General features: G+C 35.5%; 1 protein-coding gene across 1 annotated transcript in view; it reads right to left on the bottom strand.

Annotated features, from left to right (window-relative positions):
* The window catches only part of Gycbeta100B (guanylate cyclase soluble subunit beta-1-like), a 207,036-nt gene that overhangs the window by 65,005 nt on the left and 117,112 nt on the right, over positions 1–24,919 (bottom strand). Inside the window, exon 3 of the mRNA XM_081738661.1 lies at positions 2,249–2,349. Coding sequence (XP_081594787.1) covers positions 2,249–2,349 — 101 coding nt within the window. The remainder of the gene's footprint in view (positions 1–2,248; positions 2,350–24,919) is intronic.

The following is a 24,919-nucleotide window of genomic DNA, read 5'->3' on the forward strand; positions in this document are numbered from 1 at the left end:
TTCCAAAGTTTTGTGCCCTTAAAAGTAGCAGTATGAAAACCCACCGCCCCCCCCAGAAGTCGGTCCTGGATCCGCCCCTGCGTATAAGAGTGATTAAATAGAATTCAAAAAAATGATCAAGTTTTATAATTACTTATCCAAAATAGGTAAGGCAAAAATATGAACAGATAAATATACAGATTCAATACTACTTTAATTCATTAAATGCATTTTACTTAATAATAACTCTTTCATTACTTCTTCTGTTTAGTACAGATGGTAATAAGAACTAGGCGTACATTAGTTAGTAAATGTTACACTTGTTTTATGTTTATAATATATGATTCTTTGTGGTTGTTATATACTAATTAAATTATGAGGATGCGCGACAACGCAAGCAACCAAGTTCTAACTGCGTTGCAAGCTAGCCTTACTACATACAACAAAGTGGTCTTTTTCAGGACATCACTGCTGAATAACTATTAACGTCAGTAACTCTGAATTACACACAATAATTAGTAATGACATGTTGAACGAAAGTACTAAATCTTACGTATGGGAAGCCATGATGGATTAAAACACAAACCTCCATAAACTTAGTTTTATGTGGCTGACTCACTCGCTCACTCGCAGAAATATTTGGTCTGTTCCCGACTAGCAGGAAAAAATTTAATTTTGCACATTGATAGGAAGTAACATGTGTATTTTTTTTTTTTTTTAAATTCCAACATTTCGGATACTAGTGCAAGAGGGACGAAAAAGCGTCATTAATCACCCCTGTACACATTTCTGTGCATTGCTGTATCTATGGCCTCAAGTTCGACACGTTTGAGGGATGACGTCCCTCCGCGGGCACACTGTCTGGGGGAATGGAAATGGAAGGAAGTGGTCTGGGAACTTTCGGCATTTTCCTGGTGTGTCTGAGAAAACCAAGGAAGAACTGATCTGATAAAGAGTTCCATCAACCTCCCGGATTACGCCTTTAGTACGTAGAGTAAAAATAGGATAAAAATATTGAAATCATTCCCACAAAAAAGATTTTTAATTGAAGTGAAGAAAATACTCTTCCAACCAACACAATTCATGTGTCACACATTTTTGGCTGCAATGTTGCAGAAATGGCATTGCGCCTAAACTTAAGAAAAATACTTAAAAAGAGAAAACAAAATTTAGAAGAAATAATGCTGAAAGTGACCTGGTGTTTTTAGAATCTATTTTTTAATCTATTTACTAAAAAAGTATACTAACGTAGGCTATATGGAGTGCAGAAGTCGTAAAATTAAATTTACAGAAACTTCTGATACCCTAATCTTTAAAATATACCATGTCAAAAAGAAGTCAAGATCCAAAGGAGTACAAGAAAGAAATGTTATCAATACAATCAAATGTTTGAGAAAAGGTACGTCTCTATATCGGTTCTCCCATGTTCTTCAAGTAAATTTCCTCCTTTTAAAAGTATTTGAAGAACTAAACCAACTGGTTACAACATATCATAACTTACCGTGTCTAAAGAATTTGACTACATTGATAACATTGAAACTGACCTTTTAAAAATAATAATAATAATATAAGGACTTAATGGATATTAGAAGAAATATGTGGTGTAAGCAATGGTGAATTGTTCTGTATTCTATAGGCAATCATATTATGCATTAAAGTTTTTCCAATATATAAAGAGATAATAATTAATTTCATCAAGTCACGTATGTAAATATTCAATTCTACGAAAACTGGATATTCTCAATACTTGTCACTTATCGAACAGGTCCAATTAATGTGCAAGAGATTCAACTGGTCTGAATATTGTATCACATGTTCCAGAGTGGAACTTCAAACAATCCAAAATTCATTTTTCTATAATTTCTATTAGTTTTGAATCCATATACATAGTGCTAAATAATCTATCAGTAAATACTCGGTCAAGAAAACTATATGTTAACACAAGTCGAAGGCAAAAAATAATTATAAATCAAGTGGTAGATTTATTTTAAAAATTAAGAAAAGAAAAAAAAATATACAAGTTTTATATTTTAAAAATTCGTTTGGTGTTACTGGGATGCACTGCCATTGTCAAGTGAACTGTTATGGTGTTAAAAAATCAGTAAATGTTTCCAGAAATAGATTTTATAATTTAGTGTAATTATACGAACTCTATAATGCGAAATTATATATACCGGAATGATTAGAACATTAATAAATATCTACGTTTGTGTTTAAGTCCTAATTATTATTATTATATTTTCTACATTATAAGCTTACTAGTACTAACCCAAAACCTTTTCTGCTGCTGATACCAAATTGTAGGTAATTTCATCTTCATACAGTTGTCTTACTAAGAATTGGCCTTCCATATTGATATCTGCAGCTTTTCTGTAAGAAGAAAAGTAAACTGATAAATGACGAATTTTTCAGTTTCATTTAACACTATGTGTACAAGTAAATCGGGTTCAAATGTATTGTTCTTTCAAATACGAGCTACAGGCTGTGTAGCCTTAGAAATCCTTATCACAACATATTTGATTCTGTCGTTATTTATCGGTCATTGCTGCTGAGTATATTTGCAAGTACTGATGGAAACTTTGTAGTTCTCCTTGTTGGAAACATATTTTTCCACTCTTAGTCGAGACTGTGAACAATACTGCCGTAGAGTAAGTCAAAGGAGTAAAAATATTCACTCGAGGGAGTAGTGGGAGTAAAAATAATCACTCGAGGGATTCAAGGGAGAAAAAAATTCACTCGAGGGAGTCAAGAGAGTCGAGGGAGTAGAATCATTCACTCGAGGAAGTCAAGGGAGTAAAAATATTCACTCGAGGACGTAAAAATAATCACTCGAGGAGTCGAGGGAGTAACAATAATCACTCGATGAAGTCGAGGGAGTAAAAATAATGGTTCGAGGGAGTTGAAGGAGTAAAAATATTCACTCAAGTGATTATTTTTACTCCCTAGAGTGAATATTTTTGCTCCCTCGGTTGAATTGTTTTACTCCCTCGAATGATTATTTTTACTCCTTCAACTGATTATTTTTACTCCCTCGAGTGAATATTTTTACTCCCTCGACTCTCTTGAGTGATTATTTTTACTCCCTCGAGTGAATATTTTTATTCCTTCAACTCCCTCGAATCATTATTTTTACTCCCTCGACTCCCTCGATGAAGTTAGACCCGTTGAACAATAATAATAATACTTCTACTACTAATAACAGTAGGAGGGGGAAAGTCTTTCACATTTTTCTTACATGAAAAATACATTATTATTATTATTATTATTATTATTATTATTATTATTATTATTATTATTATTATTATTATTATTATTATTATTATGACCACATGGTCATCCAAGTCCCACATTTTCTTTTCTTCTTTTGTTAGTTGCTGAATGCACTTTGTCAAGTCTTCTCGAGTAAAGCCAAACACGGCAGACTCAAAGAAAAATTTTACATCTCGTAACTTCAGTGTTTTGTTGTGCGTGGCTACGAAACCCTCTGACTTCATATAAGCTCAATAGGGTTTAGGTCGCAATGATATGGAGGCAAACGAACTACATGACCTGCCTCTTCGGCAAGATCATCTATAACATGTTTTTTTAATGTTATTTTGAGCACGTTTCCCTTGTTGGTGTTTCACCACAACACTCGCGGAACCGGGACTCATGTCAGACATCTTTCAGACTTAAAATCAGAGCACGCATCCACAGTTAAATTGGCGCCATAATTACTGCGCATGCTTAGTATTTATTTGTATTGTTTCAATAACCACATTCGATTGCAGTATTATTAGATAATTCGTATTATATTTTTGTCATTTATAATAATCTAGCAGTTTTATATGGAGCATCATAGTGAAATTAATAATCAAATCATATTAACTATTTTGCGGAGGAATACAAGCGTCGGTAGGCCAACAGAAAATCTGCAAGATTTACTTTCACGTGGCTTTGTTTATCGCAGCTTAGAGCTTAGGACGAACATTGTTTAGTATATACAGGGTGCGGCACGTAAAACCGGCCCGTCGTAATATTCTGGTATATTGTGTTTTTGGCAACACTTAAATAATCTACCTTCCTACCAAGAGATGGCGTATCGAGGTCGGGTCGACTTACGACCTGCAGCAGTCACGTGCAGGCGCAGCCAGTGAAACTTGTCGAAACCAGTTGAGAAAAAGGCCTCGTTGTGTTAAGCCGGGTGAGTATCAGTGTGTGATAATGACGTATTCAATACCCGAGCGTGTTGCCATTGTTGAAGGTTCATTCTCACTGAATCTTTTGTGAAAATAAAGAATTTGTTTCGGGAGAAATTTCCAGGACGTTCTGTGTCAGCAAAAAGCACCATTCAGGAATTGATTGAAAAATGGCGGCGTACAGGATCGGTTCAAAATGCTCCCAGGAACAGACGACCATCTGTCTGCACACCTGAATTAAAGATGCAGGTGGAGGAGATAATGACAAGAAGTCCTCGAAAGTCAACCAGGAGATTGAGTCAACAGGTTCATGCGAGTGAGAGAAGTTGCAGACGTGTTTTAAGGGGACTGAAGTTAAAACCGTACCGGATAAGTGTTGTGTAAGAACTGAAGGAGCCTGACCTGCAGAAGAGGGTGCATTTCTGTTCATGGCTGTTGAGCAATGTTGCCAGTGGTTTCTTGGATCCACTATTGCTCATCATGAGTGACGAGGCGTGATTCCACCTGTCTGGGTACGTAAATTCCCAAAACAACCGGTATTGGTGGACAGAAAATCCACACGCAATCCACCAGGTACCCTTGCATGATGAGCAGATTGGTGTTTGGTGTGCCATTTCCGCCACACGCGTTATTGGGCCCATATTCTTTGAGACGACAGTGAACAGTGACGTGTATATGGGAATCCTGGAGGAGTTTTATACACACTTGACCGAAGAGGAGCGTCAGTTATGTTACTTTCAGCAGGACGGTGCAACATGCCACACATCAGGTGCATCATTGTCCCTTGTGCATGAGATGTTTACACCAGAGAGGACAATCAGCAAAGGATTGTGGCCTCCTCGGTCACCAGACTTCTCCACGTGTGACTTTTACTTATGGGGACTGTTAAAGGGAAGAGTATACGAAACAAATCCACACACAATTGAAGAACTCAAGACCAGGATCCAGGATGTCACCAATAGCATTACAACACAAGAACTGACAAGGGCAGTGGCGGATCCAAGGGGAGGGCTATAGGGGCTATAGCCCCCCCCTTGACGCTCAGGTTTACACTGGATAAAATGGGCTTCAATCCTGTTTTACACTGGATAAAACGGCAAACTATGGTTTAGCCCCTCCCTTGATCATATCCTGGATCCGCCACTGGACAAGGGTATATATGAATCTCCTCAATCGTGCTCACATGTGTGTTGAAGTGGGCGGAGGACACTTTCTGCACCTGCTGTGAAGGCTGCTGTGAAGGTGAGTAGTCATATTCAATACATTACACTTCATTTATGTGTTATAGTTAATCATATTCAATACATTACATTTCATTTTATGTGTTCACTTAACGGGCCGTTTTACGTGCCGCACCCTGTAGTTTGCCAATATCATTTACATAAGCGAAAAATGATGGTCTGTATTTTCACTCCATATACATGCGCTTCAACATTTATTAGAATACACATATATTCTATACATAAAAATAACAAAATTTCAAGGAACGGAATTCAACAAGGAATTCAAGGTGTTAGCAAGTTTTGTCGTGAATAAATACTAGTATTGGAAATAATAACAAAGGAGAATAAAAAGTCGGTAGGATATTTCTTCCCCAAAATTGTATTATTATGGATTTAGAACAAACGTGATTGAAGCAGGGGTAGAAGTGAGGCGGTATGCGGTGGCATGCCATACCGCCTCTGGTTTTCCCGTGATGAAGGCATACCGCCTCTGGCTTTTCAGTGATCAAGACATACCGTCACTGGAAAGTAGATGCTAAATACCTTTAATAAATCCAGTTTTATATACAGTAATTGACGTGTAGCTTTGCATGTAAAAAGAATTTATTTCTTATGTGCGAACAACTTCAAAGTTGACTACACTGACATTTTTGTTACTTTTTTTCCTACCTTTTGTTTTTAAAATGAGGTGTCTTCAAAGCTAGTTTATAGTTATTGTGCCATATTGAATTGTATATTTCTTGTTTTGTGTGTGTCTTTTTGTCTTAATGCATATAAATGTCGTGTTTTGAGTATGGGCATATCTTCCGGGCAGTGGCGGAAGTGAAAGGGTATGCGGTGGTATGCCATACCGCCTCTGGTTTTTCAGTAATGAGGACATACCGTCTTTGGTTTTACAGTGATCAAGAAAATATTTAAATAGCCGGTATGCCGAGTCAAAATCTTAATAAAACATACCACCTCTGTTGTTTTTCACTCCGAAAACTGCTTCCGGGGGTTTGGAATACCCCTCAGTCGGGTGTGGGCCCGGCAGTTTTGCCGCAGGAAATTGTTAATATAAAAACTCGGTTTTTGAGCATTAAGAGGAATAATTCTCTATAATGCACACTAAGGATATATTTTTTAAAAAATTCAGAGTTGTTGGCGGGGGATCAAAGTGTCTCCTTGTCCCTCTCCCCGTAACTACAGAAACAATCTTCAATGGTTTTTATTCATTATGTAAATAGAAATGCAATCTTTTGGGCAATATACCCTCACTTTATTTCATCATTTAGATAGCTGGTATGTCGAATCAAACTCGAAATAAAGCATAGCGCCTCTGCTTTTTTACCCCACTTCGAACACTGGATAGAAGGCCAAAGAAAAGAAGCACGTGTGTGAGATTTGCAAATGGCAGACAATTCCTACTTTTAAATGACGAGTTAATGGAGAATTATGGTACATTAAAGCTTATACACTTGCTAGTGTTTAGAAAGTGTAGATTTCAAACACTAACATATTGACTCAAAAGCTAATTAATTTTAAGCTGAAAATAATTTTGTTTCAGCAAAACCAACTTGAAAAATCGGTTATTATGAAAATTAGTTGGAGAATATAATTACCATACCTTCTCTACCCAAAAAGAACTTTTATAAAATATGTGTTTCAAAGATAAGAAGGTAATTTAATATTGCCTAACATATTTTCGCTGTTCATGTCCTATAAAAGTCATTATATCAGGTCGACGTATGTCATTGTTGCACGTCTTCATTATAGAAGCGGCAACACAAGGAAAGAGGAATATTGGAATATGGTACGGAGTGAGGCAGGGCAAAAACGTAGAGCAGTGTTGCAGTGTGTGAATACTCCATCGTCATTAGCGTTCTTGTTTTCCTATCAACATTGATTTCATCAACTCAGGTTTTCTTTGATTCCTCCTCCTGACTGTTCTGCAGATTTACGGTAAATTGGAGAGGTAGATTATGGCACTCTAATTTTAAGAACGGTTTTGTAATTTTGTTTTGTAATCAAAGGAAGTATAGAATGTTTCCCATTCTGTCTCTCATACTCATACTCTCATATACAACCGGATGCGTCAAAAAAGTATACACACTGTTTGAACTGTCACAGAAAATGTATTTTACAATCTAGGAAGTTATATTTTCAGGGGACAGGAATGTCATATTTCCTGAACAGTTGTGAACAGTTGGCAGCAGAATCGTTGGTGTAGCTTCACAACCCGTTCTAGTGACAATAAATACATTAAACATGACGGAAGGATGTTTGATCTTTGATTGGCGGAAGCAGTTATTAAGTAGTACTGGAACTTCGAGTATGCTACTTTGTTTCACAAACAGTAGAGACGTGAGTGTGGCACTGTTCCACTTTCAATGGTAATAAATACAGTCTACGAAACAATTTCAAGGTTTATGGAAAAGTGGGTGATGTGCAGATAGACCGATAGTATAAATCTGCGCGTATAGTGCCTAATGAAAGTAGAAAGACGCTAATAGTATAAAGATTTTGTAGGGAGTCAATTTTTAGGGTATATAAGTGTGTTGAGTTGTACTCAATCTGCACGGGCTTTCTTCTCTGAACAAACTTGTTTCTGTTAAACACTAATACTCGTAATATTGTAGAACTAGAACTAGCGTTTGAAGAAAGTAAAATTGTCCAAAAATACATAGCAATCGATACACATCACTGAGCCGAACATAGTGATATGTTTCGGTATAAAACATAGTGTGTAGTGTCGGATAAAATCGAGTAAAATGAATTTTATTTTGAACCTAAAAATTGATGTTCAATAATCAATCCATGTATTAAGCTGAAATTGATAATATCCACTAACCAAGCTCTTCCTTGTGGTATGATCGCGCATACTATGGCTAATGAGATAGAACAAGGAGAAAAGAGAAAGGAAGAAATGGAAAGAAATTAAAAGAGGAAAAGGGACAAAGTATTATAAATCCCCTTAAACTTTTTCTATTTTAATATTATCCTAGTATAAGATATGTATGTTTTGATAGATCACCTCGAGCAAAACAAAATTAAGTGATTCTGGGAATATTTTCTGAGATGTAGTTTTAGATTTAGGATTTAGATTTCTGGGCTTTCGGCATCTAAAGCCATTTAGCCCTTCACGATTTGAGGGATGACGTCCCTCGGTGACCACACAATCCGGAGAAAGGGATGGAAGGAAGTGACCTGGGACGTATAAGGTAAGTACCACCCCGCCATTTGTCTGGTGTAAATGAGGAAACACTAGGAAAACCTCAAAGCAAGAAAACCAAATATTTGTGTCACTAAGAATTTTGTTGTTCGTTGCCTGTAATAAGCGATATTTCGTGTATTTCTTTCTGCATTTGTTTATGTGTTGTGTGTATAAACAAAACACTGTCTAGTAGCCCATCCTTTATTGCTATTTGTCTTGTAATGTGTTTGTCCTATAAGTGACACTAATACTCCTAACAGTGACGTAAACTTTCCTAACGCTAACAGAAACATTCGTAAAGCGAAATGAAACTGAAACTGAAATATTTGAGTTTAATATCCACGATTATGTCCTTTAGGCTAAGGGAAACAAATGATTAAGGCAAGTGAATCGTGATGGAATGATAATGTGGGAGTGTCCTGACAAAATGCACGAACACGATGTCATCCGCCGCAAACTTGGCGGGAGATCATATTAACGTACATCATACAAACATTTGTGCTCCTAACGTCAATAAAATATGATCTGTTAGGAAGATTTAAATTTCAGCAGAAACAAGGATCATATTCGATGAAATGCTTTCTGTAACAAAAAAAAAAAAAAAAAAAAAACATCGTATTTAAGTTAAATATTCGGTACGAAGAGGAATAGTATAGCTTGCCACAACTCGTTGCTGCAGAACAAAATAATAGGCCTATATTTTGTTGTGATCACGGACTTGAACAGTTAATTATCTGATTATCAATACTATTATTACTAATCATTCTGACTTTTGGCAGTTCCTTGGACTAATGAGGGTATATTTTTTTCTTCCTAATTTTCAGACTGGGCCTAGAAATGTTTCTTCCATGTTTCTCGATTTTCAGCTTTCTCTTTTAACTCCTAATATCTTCTATTTTTGAAATCATCAATCACTTGTATTCTTCTTCCTATTCCTCGCTTTCCTTACATCTTTCCTTCTACGGCTGTATGAAGAAGACAATTTCTTTGCAAGATGTGGCCAATTCAATTGACATTTCTACGAAAAATGCTGGCTAAAAACCTTCTTTTCTCTCCTATTTGTTTTAAAACTTCTTCGTTGTTACTCTATTTCGCTGTCCATTTTATCTTCTCCATCTTCCTCCGATACCTCTTTTCGAAATTCTCTAAATATATCTTCTCTAACTTCCGTAGCGTCCAAGTCTGAACCATACAGTAGGGTGGAGCGAAAATTTTTTTTTTCGAAATGCGAATTTGGATAGGGGGCAAAAGTTGCATCATATCATAATACTTTACCATAGAAAATTTCAGCTCTCTGAAATAATTTTTATCCGGGGCGCAAGGGGCCTTAAGTTTGCGATTTTGTAAACCAATTTCCATTTACTATGTAACTATTTGGCAGATCTTCGCTGGAAGCAGACTGTAAGTATTAGAGTAGATAGGATGCAAAAGATACATCCTATATCAGTAGATAACAACAATAACTTTTAATTCACTAAAATTATTTTTAGCCGGGGCGCAATGGCCCTGAAATTTGGGAATAATTAGACGAAAAGTGATCAACTATAAGCAATTTTCTAGTTTGCCAGAAATAAGTTTTTTTTTTTTTTTTTTTGCTATTTAGTAACAGTCTTTTTCTGGTATAATGAACTTGTTAGCTGTATTAGGTCACTAGTATAATAGTTTGGTGGGTGGAGATAAGAGGGTACAGAACGAAATCAGGGGCGCGCTCGTGCAGGTGCTAAAGTACTGTGCAACTGTTTGGCAGCTTGATGATTGTTATTAGCGTGTTGTATCTGTGCTCGGGGCACGTGTCTGGTTAGCGGCCGTGTTGCTACGTTAGTGATTTGATTAATTTTGCGCTTTTGTAGTTACTGATGGCTTTATTTTCTACCACTGTATTACAGCCTAATATCTCGTGTTTTTGGTTTGTGCTATAAAGAAGAAAGATGGCAAAATCAACCAGGTAGAATATGTCAAGAGCACAAGAGATATTTCGTAGTGCCAAAAGTCGCGACTGGAGAACGCTTCCAACTTTCGAAGACGTTCTGGCATGTTATTTATTTACGCGTCAGCAGCTGAAGGGGGCGGAAGTAAAGAACCAGCAAAGAATTTAGTTTCCACGAAGGTAGCAGAAAAGATGGAAGACATTTGGTAACGTGTTTCAATTCCTGTTGTTTCGCTCGGCTGTGTATAAATAGTGATCAACAGTTACCACAGGAAACTGAAAATATTTTTAAAATTGGCAGAAGAGGGAGCATGAAAGAAATAAATTACAAGAATTATAGAAGCAGGGCAATAAACCATTTGATATAGCAGCTTGCAAGTGTTTAGATTTCACGGTGTGTCGTTGCACAGGACACTCAAAATGCCTGAATCGGAGAGTGTGTTTTATCAGACCAAAGGATAAGTAGAAAAATGGTAATCGGTGGTATTGATGTTACTTGGACAAAGAAAAGAGAAGAAAAGAAAGCCAAAAAGCAACTTGCGGTCAAACTTTCAACCAAAACAGTACCAGTTACATTATTGAATCTTTCGACTCCTCATCATCTTTGGAAACAAAAAACGAAGGCAATAACGAACACGCTAAAGCTGGAGGAGATCCTGATTTTAGATGGAAGTATCCATTAAAGACATGAAAGCAATCACAGATTAGATGCATAGAAATGAGAAAATTCCTCCCAACATTAGCAAAAGTGAAGGAGAAAACCGGCGTGACTAGAAGAAAAATTGCAGCTATTGCTACTGAAGTTTTGGAATATTTTAATATTGTAAGTCCCGAATAGCTGCAAAACATAATTGATAGAAGTAAAATACAAAGAGAGGTTGCGAAAAATCGTAAAAGTGTAAGAACTGAAGCGACTGTTAATAAAGAGAAACCTTGTACCATCTATTTTGATGGGAAGAAAGACCAAACACTTGCAATGTCCGGCTCCGGAAGTCATAGAGATATGAAGAGGAAAGATCATTATTGTGTCCTTGAAGAACCGGGTAATAAATTTCTCAGTCATGCTTCTTTGACCGTTTCAGCATTACCAAAGAATACTCCTAGTTCAATCTGCCGGGAATTACAAGAAAATAATGTGGACCTATGAGATATGGTAGCTATCGGCTGCGATGGTACTAATACTAATGCTGGGTCAAAAGGATGATGATTAGAGTGCTCGAAAACCATTTAGAGAGATCCTTGCAGTGATGCATACGTTTATTGCACATCATTGAACTACTACTTCATCATTTACTGAAATAAATCGATGATGTGACTACTGGTACTTTGTCTGGTCCTATTCGTAGATCATTGGTGAATTGTAAGACGAATCCAGTGCGCAGCTTCGGAAAGATTTCTTCAAAACTCCCTACTAGAGATGCAAGGGCTCGGAAAAAAACCGGCTTTTTTGGAAAAAAACTCGGTTTTTTCTGCTTTGCTTTTTTGCTTCGGAAATTTTGGGCTTTTTTCAAAATACTGATTTAAATTGATAAAACAGGCTTTGTATCGCTTCTCTATAACACAAAAAATCATTTAATTAGTGGTTGATGCTGATAATAATATAAAACATCGAAAATAAACTATGAATTTCGAAGAAAATATTTCAAACAATTTTTCTTCAACATATTTACATTATGAATTCCACAGGATTAAACAATGTATATAAAAAGAATTTTTTAACCTCCTATATACAAAAGTAAGCAGAGTTGGCAAGAACCGTGGCTGTTTTTGAAAATGCGAAAAATCCGGTTTTTGGGGATGTTTAAACCAGGCTTTTTTGAATTAGATTTTTTGCTTTATGTATTTATATTACATATTCACAGAAATAGCCTAAGTTTGTTTCGCCTTGAGGTTATTATGCAACAGCGGGGTTATGCCGGAAGAACTCCCATAAGCTTAAAGAAGTGCGGTCAGTAAATTTCTTAAGTTGAGAATCTTCCGCCCTAGCCATTGGGAAAATCCCGTCATTACTTGAAATGTAAGACAATAACGGGAAAATCCTGTTATTGCTTTGCATGTAAAATTTAAAGGTCAACGTAACATAATCAGTACGCTAAAACTGAGGTATTAAATTACAAATTTAGTACCGGTACGTAGATATCATTGAAAGTCCAATCCAAGCTAATGTTGGAAGCTACGTAGGCAATCGATAAATTTTGCCAATTTCTATCAATATATTTAAGCACTATTGGCTTCTTTATAAAACAACACGCATTTAGGCATGTAGAAATATACAATTTGGTTTGTTTCGTATATTTAGGCTTAACATCCTTACGAAATACCGAGGTTATCAAGGAGAAGACTTTCGCTTAAACTGACATCCGAACCGCTACTTGGGTTACGCATGAAAGAAGGATTTTGGTTCGACCGAGAATTGAACATGGGAGACCTTGATTAAAAGGTGAAAGGGAAATAAAACTATTGCAGGTAGTTTGATATCTGGAAACTTTACCATGAAGTTCACACGATTCGCATTTTTCATTCTTTTTATTTTTGTGGTTTAAACCAGTTATTAAAAAAAAAAGTTGGTGTAAATCAGCCAGCCCTAAAAGTAAACACTTCTTTTTAAAGAATACACAAATAACTAGCAAAATAGTATGTAGTATTTTTACTTCAAAATATCCCATACCCTCTTTTTGAAACAAAATAAAATTAAAATAAAACATAAGAGAAATACTTAGATTTATATGATACACTTAAAGGCTGCACATCTAGAGCTTTTGGTTCTGTATATTCTTGAAATTCTACAGTTAAATTTTATAGAACCACCATCACAGTTTACCCAATCCTCAAGTTTTCTGAATTTTTAACAAGAGGGATTCAACATATCATTACGGAACTCCCCCCCCCCCAAAAAAAAAAAAAACTACGGAATATATTCAAGTTAAGCTAAATACAACTGCACAACAAACATGACTGAGTGATTAGCTTTTGCGCTTCTATCGGGAAGTCCGAGATTCAACCAGCATTCGACCATTCTGACAAAGCTTTTCTTCATTCCATCTGTGAATGTACAAATAGTGCGTGTACTGTGAGTTGGGCGACTTCCTTTTTTATTGTTTTTAAATCGTTATTATTACTAATTACCAGCAGTGACGGTTTTGCGAAGGTTAGGGGGGCGGTCTTTCGGACTGAAGCCCGTTCCCCAAAATTACGGAATGTCTGCAACAAACGAAATATCTATTATTTATGCCTTTACTCATAAACTTTAAGCTCCCGTCAAATAAAAATTACGAATGTTTAAAAAAACTAAACATTAGTAAGAAACCCTTCCCAAAATACTTTTCTAAATCCGCCACTGATTCTCAGTATAAAATGATTTTTGAAGTTGTATCCGGAAGATTATTGCTAAACATATAAACGAAACGAAATATTAGTTATGCCTGTACTCGTAAACTTCAAGCACTTCCCAAATAAAATTAGGACCTTTTAGGAAACAAAACAATCAGAAAAAACCCTCCTAAAGTACTTTTCTAAATCCGCTACTGATTATTTGTATAAATTGGTATTCAAAGTTGTGTCCGGAAAATTATTGCTAAATCACTTCACAGCTACAGTATAACAGAAATGTGGAAGTACGGTTTGACGGATATATTGAAAAACGTACGCTTTGACGGATAAATAGAAAAACGGGCAAGTTTAACTTTTGCGCTAGAAGCTAGAGTACTAAAAGCTCTTAGAAATGAAACACAGATGACAAACTAGAGAAGAAAAAAGATGTCGATAACTCAATAGTTAAAATAAAGTTAAATAGCCTCTAAAATTACCCTCAAATACTACATTCTTCATGTTAGCTTTAATTCGTAAAACATGTGCTCCATCCATCTTGATGGTGAATTTCAGAGCGAAATATTACATTCAGGTCATGGAATTTTTATCTAACTATAGAATATACTATAAGAAAGCTATTTAGATAGAAAAATCATGAAGTTGAAAAAAGCCAAAATTTCCAAAATTCTCGTTTTTTTTTCAAAAAAGCCGGCTTTTTATGTGAAAAAAAAACCATCGATTCAAAAAAGCCGGCTTTTTTGCATCTCTACTCCCTACATACCTAAACGTGCTTCATATCAGTTATGATCAAAGATATTTGTATGACGTATGTCAATCTGTCGTAAGGGGAGGCTGTGATAAAAACCTAGCAGATAAGAAACCTAGTAAACTTGCACATACTCGCTGGTTAACAATGGCTTGTAGACTTTCGCGTCTATATATATCAATGCCAAATTCTTCAGAGGAGCTCTAAACTCTCGTTAAATTCGTAGTAAAAGTATATGTACCGGTGTGGTTCAGCATAAATTGAAACCTCTTGCCAAATAGGAGCTAAACATTTGATCTTGACCATAAAACTTTCGAGATGTTTGCAAGAACCATACAAGACTTTTGTCAATAAAGTAATTTCCAGAAATGCATTCTATGCGAATTCTGAAAATATTCTTATTGCCATGATTGGTGACTAGCCTCAGATCAGCTACGCGAATCCTTGCTACCGATAAAATCCTCCAATCCAGAAAACAATGTAAACGTGAAGCTCGTTCCTTCCAAGTGCCAGTGTTAAACTTGGAGGCTAGTAATTACACAGAAATGATAAACTAAAATGGGTGTAACAACAGAACCGCCAATACTGACTCATATCACAGATGACAAATTGCGAAAATTTGTTCTTGAGAAAGTACAAATATTGATATCCCTGAGTTTCCATGTTATACGCAAGCAGTGGAAAGATTGGTGAAAATACTTAGTGAAGGTTCTTCGTCAGTATGTGAGCCACGAGAGATTTCTTTATTCGTTCCAAATTTAACTTAAGAAAATACATGACTACTTTTCAGATAAAGTCGCAGTATTTTGCTTGAAGACGTGAATGAAATTTATGAAACATTCAATCTAATACTGGTGGGTAAGTGGGATGGAACTCGACGGTAGCCACCTCCATGTGGTGAGTTCTGGGTTGATGTAGCCTGTAACATAGAATATTAACTTCGATGGCTTTAGAAATCTACCTGGACACAACAAATCATAATACCTTCAAATTACAGTCTCCTTCAAGCGAAGAGATGCCTAATAATTATACAAATGAACAATAAACGTGTATTTATTTACAAAACCTATCCAACTTAAGGCCCATTGCACTCCTGCTAAGGAATATTTTAGGGAATTGAAGTTTCCGGTGGTAAAGTACTACAATATGATGCAATTTTTGCCCTATATCCGAGTTCGAATTTTTAAAAAATAAAAATTTGGACTCTTTTCACTCATTTAATAAATCTATCAAACTTAAGGCCCATTGCGCCCCGGCTAAAAATTATTTTAGAGAATTGAAATTTTGCGTGGTAAAATACTATGATATGATGCAACTTTTGCCCCCTATCCAAAATGGAATTCAAGAAAAAAATTTTTGGCCTCTTTTCACTCCACCCTACCATACAGTCCAATAATCAATATACGGGACTTAGCCAACTTTTTTCCTTAGTCCAATATAACAAACAGCAATGTAATATCAATAATGTAACATAATCAATATAATGTCAAAGAAGAAACAAAGCATATTTAAAATTCAAAAATATCAAATATACAGTACAATCTTTTTTTGTTTCACATTGTGAATTTACGTTTGACATCCAGTGTATTAGAAAAAAAAAAAAAAAGATTTAACCAGGCATGTTAGATTCATCAGTTCTGGTTGGGATAAATGGAAGAAATGAAACTTATTGTTGTGTCAAAAACTAATTGTTGCTATCTCGTGGCTCTTATTTTACAAAGATCCAATATTATGAGAGGAAGCTTTAGATTCTTATTACTTCCGTTTTCAATAAAGGAAGAAAGGTCGAGAACGGGCATACGCTCTGACTCTTGAATCTATATTAAAAACATTTTTTCCTATTCATTACCATTATTATTTTCTAGGGATCAATTATTAAAACAAGAAATGGTAGTTGACAAGTGCACGCACTCCCAGGATGCTGCAGTGCAGGAGCACCTTCATAAAAGCAGAAGGAAAATAAGAAAAGTGAAGACAGAATAGAGAGGAAGAGAAGAAAAAAGTAAAACCGCAGTCATGTCTGTTTACTAGTTAGAAGTGAGAAATAAACTGAGCCTCAAAACTCTGGTTAAAATTATCATCAAAAGGTTTATGTGCTACATGTGAACTAAAAATCACACAAAAACTTCAATTTTTGAACTAAAGACAAACATTTTATCTTAATTTGCTTCATTATATACAACACTGCACTTATATTTTGTTCTACTTACCTAATTTTATAAGATTTCTTTCAGTTCAAAATCTGTAAATCTAATGGTTAGGATTAAGAATAGCGTGACGAGAATTAAGATAAGGGATTAGAACCTAGAACTCTCTCTGGTTACGCTGCCGTATTTTCATTCAAAAATACTGTTCATTGTGCAAAAGAAAAATATACTCTAATGAAACACCTATGAAATACCTAGAACCTCATTTTCAGGAAGGTAAATCAATTTCCAGGTTTTTCAGAGGGGAACTTCCACACCCTTAATACCTCGGTTTTGGAATATTAATTAGAGCGCCTCACTGATTTTCATAATCCGGCACTTTTGATAAATATTCATCAGTTTCAATATAGGAATACGTGGAGGAGGAGAACCTACGCTAGCAACATTCAATCCTCTTCAAAATAATCTTTCTGGTTTTCTTTTCTTTTTTTCTTTTTTTTTTTTTTAAAGCTCATAATGAAAACCTAAGTTTAAGAAGTTGAGATCGAGTCATTTTAGACATATATATTGTCATCTATTATTGTTTTCAGTATAGGGGTAAAAAACTGGAACCAGAAATAGAAGTCCATCACTTGGATCATTGAATTCTTAACTCCCCCCCCCCCAAAAAAATACGATTTTTTTTAACCATCGTTGGTCATGTGGATTAGGTATTGTTGCTGTATTGTTAAACCTTTATCCAAAAACAATTTATCACTATCTATTACGAACAAAACTCCACACATTATTTTCATATATAACTCATCAAATCAGTGGCGGATCTAGAAATTTCTTTGCGGAAAGGAAGATTTTGAGAATAGGTATTGTCCAATATATCTATGTGTTTGTGTTACTAAGTTCAAGTTGGAATATTACCTTCCAAGTTCCGGTATTTATTACATTTGGCATTTCCACATTCATATTTTTTTGTTTTTATAAATTTGTCATTTTTAACGGATACACTTAGTTTTATTATATTCTGAAAAGTAATATATATATATATATATATATATATATATATATATATATATATATATATATATATATATATATATATATATATATATATATATATATATATATATATACATTATACATTCTGTAAATGAATTGTACCTTTGCGCTTTGCAAAACTGAAATTAGGAATTTGAGCAAGAATAAGTTATATTTTTGTACGCTTCAAAGATAAAAGAAAGTATTTCCGTTTCACATGTGTCATCGTTTGAAATAACACAGAAAGAGATATATTTTCCCCTTGAGGGAGACATACGCTGCTTTATAGATTCGCCTCTGGGCCACGAAAGATTTATATCTCTTTATTCATACACTAAATGATGGAAGGTTCGGAGGGGGCCAGAGTCATAGCCAGAGACTTCGGTGCCCGAGGTTAAGTGGAATTCGGCGCCCCCTACACAGAGTTTACCAAGCTCTTCCTAAATTTATATATGAGAGAAGCAGATTTTGTTGTTATGCTACATTGAATTTTTGTCAAGCTGCTTGCACCGAAAATTGTAACAGTCAGAAGCGATAATTATGCATTATTTTACAAATAGCTGTTTCCAAGAAGCTGATTCTTTGTTAAACATGATAAAACTACCTTTTGTTGGTATTAGATTCACTTCGAGAGCAGTTGTGAAAATTTACAGTACAACTATTTACAGCGTTTCATACTATCTATAAGAGATGAAATTTCAATACGTAGAATCTATGTGCTTTTAAAATGTTCGAAATGGATGCTAGCACTAATTTCCAGTAATAATTGTAAATTTCTGTAATTCTATTCTGTATGTGACCACACAAATATCATTTTAATTTCGATTCTTTCACGGTAGAAATGTTTTGTGAGATGTAACGAAAATTCAGAAAGAAAATTCTTTGCGAATTTCTCAAAGCCTTCATTCTCACCATCGTGATTAATCCGATTGGGTAGAAACGCTTGATTATCTAAGCAAACTCAACGGGTCTAGGTCAAAACCCCCACACGCAAGAAATGTCAAAACGCCCACACGATCGGTCATAACTCCCACACAAATGGACAAAACTCCACACAATCGGACAAATCCCCCACACTCTGAAATGATCGTGATTGTACGTCTTTGTTGCGGCTCTTTACGACGCCCACTTTAGTATTTCTGTCGTTAGAAAACAGTGCAAGAAGAATAGTTGCAACATGAGTTTAAGTAGAATAAAAAGTGTTATTAAAAAGTACACGGGAAAGACATGCAACTAGGATCGTTTCAGAGTGTGGGAGATTTGTCTGATTGTGTGGGTTTTTTGTCCATTTGTGTGGCAGTTGTGACAATTTCTGCATGTGGGAGTTTTGTCCATTTGTGTGGGGGTTTTGTCCATTTATGTGGGGATTGTGACAGTTGCTATGTGTGGGAGTGTTGTCCATTTGTGTGGGAGTTATGACCGTTGGAGGTTATGACCGATTACCAGTGTGGGGGTTTTGGCTGTGGGAGTTATAACCGTTCGTGCATTTGGGAGATTTGTCCGTTTGTGTGGGAGTTATAATCGATTGTGTGGGCGTTTTGACATTTCTTGAGTGTGGGAGTTTTGGCTGTGGGGGTTTTGACCGTTCGTGTATTTGGGAGATTTGTCCATTTGTGTGGGGATTATGACCGTTTGTGTGGGCGTTTAGACATTTCTTGAGTGTTGGGGTTTTGGCTGTGGGAGTTTTGACCTGTTCCCAACTCAACATCATCAAAACGCCGAACACATATTGGGATTGGTTGTATTTTGATTCACTAAAATCAGGCTTCGATTGTTATGAAAAGTTAAGCTGGATGCCAAACGTAAGACGTGTTAAGTATTAAAATGAGTTTAATTTAAACTCATCAAAATTAAACATACGCAAGACCATACCGGAGCGTTCGCAGAGAGCGGCATTTCTCTAGCAATCTGTAGGTACGTATTAAAGACAGGGTACCCTCGAGACCGACGCACACTGGGCGAGATGCACAATCTAGCTGTGCAAAAGTCCAAAATCAAGTTGTTTGGAATTGCACCAATTTATAACCGTAATGAGTCACAAAGAAATCACAGATGAGAGGAACAACAGTAGAAAAATATGACGTTCTGTAGGGAAATGGATTTGCACGTATAAAAGACGGGTTGTGATACAGCAGCAGGTATTACTAATGGTGGTCAGATTTAGAAGGTCAAAGTTAACCCATCTTGCTCAACGTTTACTCGACTGTTAGGAATAGAAAACTGCTGCATCATCTTGTTGTTGTTAAGGCGCAACGCTGACATTATTATCAACCCACTTACCATCTCTGTGCTGCTTTACTTTCCAGATACTTACCCAGATTATTTAATATTTAAAAAAAATTAATTCTCTGTTTCATAAGTTTAAAATTATTTATCAAAATGCAACCGTATTATGAATCTGTACGTAAACTTCTAAAGCAGACTCTAGTGAACACAATCATTTCTTTTCCTGAATTAACATTTCTTTTAAATAAAATCGAAGAAAAGAAAGTAAATAAAAAACAAATATAGATATCGAAAATTTGAATTTATCAAGGATGTTACAAAATAGAGGATCTGCCTATATGTATCTTCGTCTTACTAAATAGACTGAAATAGTGATGTCGTCATTTCAACTTCGTTACCATGGTGATCGCTATGTTTTTTTTCTAAACAAACGCATGAAGCAATAGGAATACTATGAAGTATACTCTTAATAAGAATACACAGTTAATATTTCTTTTAGAATAATTTGAGGACAAAGTTGCCAGGAAAAGATAAATATGGAAAAGGTTAAGAATATGGGTCCCTATTTAGAAAATTTACGAGTGAAATCTAGTAATTGACGAAGTAGCATATAAGGATTGTTTTAAGGGCCGTGTACACCATAAAAGATCTTGTACAAGAACATGTAGCTGTCATAAAAAAATCTTGAAACCCAATCTTTCTATTTACTGTCTACACATATCAACTTCTTGAAAGCAAGAAAGACATTTCCACCCATGCAGCACTGCGCTCTAGTGGACAAATAGTGAACCTTCTCATTACAGGGTTCTGCCTGGATGACAAATGGGTTTACCTGAATCACCTGAATGAAGTCTATCTATATATTGTATTTTTCTTCACATTTATGTGGCTTTCAGATATTCACTATTTTTAATTAAGAGTTCAAATACAGAATTACACACCTCCAATTTAAAAAAATCCTTACATTTGACCTTTTTCTAAACAAAGAATCGCAAAATTTGAAATATTAAAGAAATTGGCCTTCATTCCCTCTTCAACATCGAAATTTTTGACAACGCTGCAGCATGTGTTCAGTTATTTATAACAAGGAGTTGATATGCCGAGTTTCACGTCCCTTACTTAAGGGATTTCTAAAATACTCTCGGTAAAACATTTGAACACCCATTACCGCTTCCCCATTTGAGTTCGTATTTTAATTTAAAATCCTTTCTGATTCCTTGCTATCATATTAAAATGATTTTTCTTCCAAATATCACATTTTTTAGTATATTAGTATGACCTGGGCCAGTGGTGTAACTACAATGGAGCGAGTGGAACAGTTGCTCCAGGGCGCACAGTAAAAGGGTGCATGTGCGAACGGACTTTATGCAAAGAACGTTTGAAATCATTTCAAAAGGTACGCTATGACTATTAGCAACTAATTGGCAACAGCCGATACCGGAGGCGGATCCAGGAATTTTTGAGGGGGCGGGCAGGTTTGAAAAATAAACTTGAAACATTTTTCGATACTTGGTTCGCTAACTAAAAGTGTGGACTGCAGTGCTTCATAATTCGTATTTATCTCCACCCTTCTAGAGGCGGCACTAAGGAGTGGCGAACGCACCCAGAATCTTCCTTTTGAAAGAAGTTTTATATATATTTTTTCCTTCAGCCTTTAAACAAGCGCTCCATTAGGGACTAATTTATATATTTTACTCCTCATGGAATATGGATTTCTCTCAGGATTAGAAAGCTGCTTGTGTTTGATTATTTTTGAAAGTATATTTTAACATCAAAACATGATATATTACGAACGTTTCTATTCTATCCATTAATTAAATCACATCTAAAAGTGAGACAAGTGTAATATCAGAGAAGGAGGATGGGATAACGAGTCAGTTGTTACGCCATGCCAGCTCTGTTGGCCCGTGTTTCACGATGCGAGCAGGTGTTTTCACGATTCATCTTACAAATATCTCCCAAACCGTTACTCCCTGTTAAAAATCTTAGTGAACCTTCTTTGTAGAAGTAGTCTTAGAAATAAAATGAAAAACGAACAAACAAGCCAGACTGTACGATAACGAAGATATGAGTGATACCGTAAACGCTTCCAGAGGGAGGGGGTCTCGATTTTTACAAATATCCCCTAACCAGTTACTTCCAGCTATAAATTGTACTGAATCGTATTTGTACTACGTAATCTTAGGGAAAAAAAAAAAAGAGTGAACGCGCTAGGGTATATAGTAACGAAGATATGAGTGATGCCATAAACGCTTCACAGGGGGGTTTAGGGGAATAGCGGGATAAGCATCGGGGAGAATTTAGGAGAATTTTGAGAAATTATACCTTTACATGTGTGCTAACGATTGGTAGATAATTCATCTTGCTACAAATTTGTTCTGACATTTTCCCTTCATTGACTGGGCTAGTGGGCAATATATATATATATATATATAGGGGAGAGGGGGGTACATTTGAACAGGGGGTACCTTTGAACATTTAAGATAACAGGCTAGAAATAATAGCATATCTGGTGGTTTCAAAATTTTTAGCTTGGCAAAACTGCGTTGCGTGACGGTCAACTGTTATCTGCCATTTTAGTGTAACTGTTGATGAACAGCAGTACTTTGTTACATTTGTGGGGTGGAAAGTTGGAATTTGTGTGAAGTTTTGTAAGATTTTTGACAGAAGCCTGTGTTTTGATATTATCTGCCATTCATTGCAGAAGCAAGTACATTAGTTTACTTATCTAATGTTGCCCTTTGTATTTCACAATAGTGTGTACTAACTGGGTATTACCAAATTCTGCTTGGTCATACCGGTTGGGGCAGTTTTGAACAAAAATTAGGGGGCACATTTGAACATTGTTCTACTTATACTTTTCTGAAACTTATAAGTACCAGCAACATGTTTGTGTTCTCAGACAAGGAAGACAAATGTTCACTGCCAACTGCTGATATTGTGTGTAGACTTTCTGATCCCACAACTTCTGGAGAGACAAAGCGTACTGCAAAAATTCTGACATTTCATGTTGATTTGCAGAATTTTAGGGTAGAATAAATTTCGTGTCCAGTACCCGGTTAGTAGTGAAAAAAATGTAATTTCTTAGATTGCTAGTAGATAGTAATAGGTTTTCCATTAAGCCTATCTGATGTGACGAGCAAAATTAAAAAGTGAATCATAATCATATTTTCACAGATATGCTTCGATGATCATATTTTTTTTAAAATTTTCTTCAGATCACACCTACGCCTATAGATATGTTGTCCGCATATCCTTTTGTGTGTCTGTGTGTGTAACGTATAAAGTGCAGCATATATGCAGGCCCGTATTTAGGTAACTACTATTCTGTGCTCGAACACAGAACGTCACAATTTAGAGGGCGGCAAAATTTTGGAATTTTTAAAAGAAAAAAGATTCACAATAAAGTTACATTTAACACTACCACACTAAGAGTCCCGCGCAAGAGCGAGAAAATGTTTAATTCGCTCTAATTACAGTAGTTATTAATTAGCTAGCTTATCTGATTATTTTTTAAAAAAGTTATCCTCTCCTACTCCCACCCCATGGGGTGAGGATGAACTTGAACATCATGAAAACTGATACCGCTAAACTCAGCGACTTCGAAAACAATGAATTCAACACTTATATCTGTCGTTTTCGATTACTTTTAAACTCTCGCCCACCTCACTCGGTAGTTGAGTATGACCTTGAAGTTGAATTGGATTGAAACTGTCACTATTCATCTCAGTGACCCCAAAAACTACGAATTCAATTCAATTCAGATGTGTTTCCGAAAGGGAGGCAAATTATTTAGAGCACAGAGGCGCACAATATACAAATACGGGCCTGCATATATGTTTCAGCAATTATTACTATTATTATTATTTCCTTGAAATACGCGATTGGTTAATTCTTGTGTCTTAAACCGTTAATGATCCTTTGTTACATTAGCCTTGTTGTTCGTAAACGAATTCATCCTGAAAATAACGATTATTGTAGTAAAATATGGTTTGTTCAAAACTGCCCCACGCATGTTCAAATCTACCCCATGCTTGTTTAAATCTACCCCCCAAGGGGGTAGATTTGAACGGCACCCCCTGCTCCCTTGCACAGAATGACAAGATCAAACAAAGTACTCTATTTTATGGCAAATATAATGTATATTATATTTAGCTTTTGCTACAGTTCTATAAGGAAATTTACTGAGTGTTTGGAAGCAAAAACGAATATTCGAAAACAGATGTTCAAATGTACCCCCCTCTCCCCTATATATATAACCGGGTCACGGATAATTCGCAACAGAAAATGAAAAGGGGTCAAATCCCACCAGGAAAGCAAAAGGAGATAGGTTATTCGTTATACGTACAATATACCTAATAAGAAAAACACTTGTAGATGAAATATAAGCTTTAGAAATATGAACTACTACTACTACAACTATTATATTATTACTATTATTATTGACCACATAGGTTCGGAGGCCAATTCACCATAATCTGTTGACTCCATTCTTAGAAGCCCATTATTATTATTATTATTATTATTATTATTATTATTATTATTATTATTATTATTATTATTATTATTATTATTATTATTATTATTATTATTATTATTATTATTAGTAATTTTGAAATACTAACAGTTGAACTTCCTATTTACTACTTATTTCCTATTTTGATGAATGTTGAACAATGACTTATGAGAAATGATAACTTCGATTAAAATTTATTGTGATTACAGAATTTAGCTTGAAGTACGGTACCGTGATGAATTGAATATGCTATTTCGATGACAGCAGAAATTATATTCTTTTGACACACATATTCATATGGCCACGTCTCTCGCAAGAGGAAACCAAAAGTGTCATAAAATTCCTGACGTAAGTTGTTAATTTATCACATCATTAACTTCACGAGTGATCAAAATGATGTGTTTGTGCATATAGCTTTCATTT

Source organism: Thermobia domestica, chromosome 14 (assembly GCF_964235325.1).
Source record: "Thermobia domestica chromosome 14, izTheDome1.hap1.1, whole genome shotgun sequence".
NCBI classification, from domain to species: Eukaryota; Metazoa; Arthropoda; class Insecta; order Zygentoma; family Lepismatidae; genus Thermobia; species Thermobia domestica.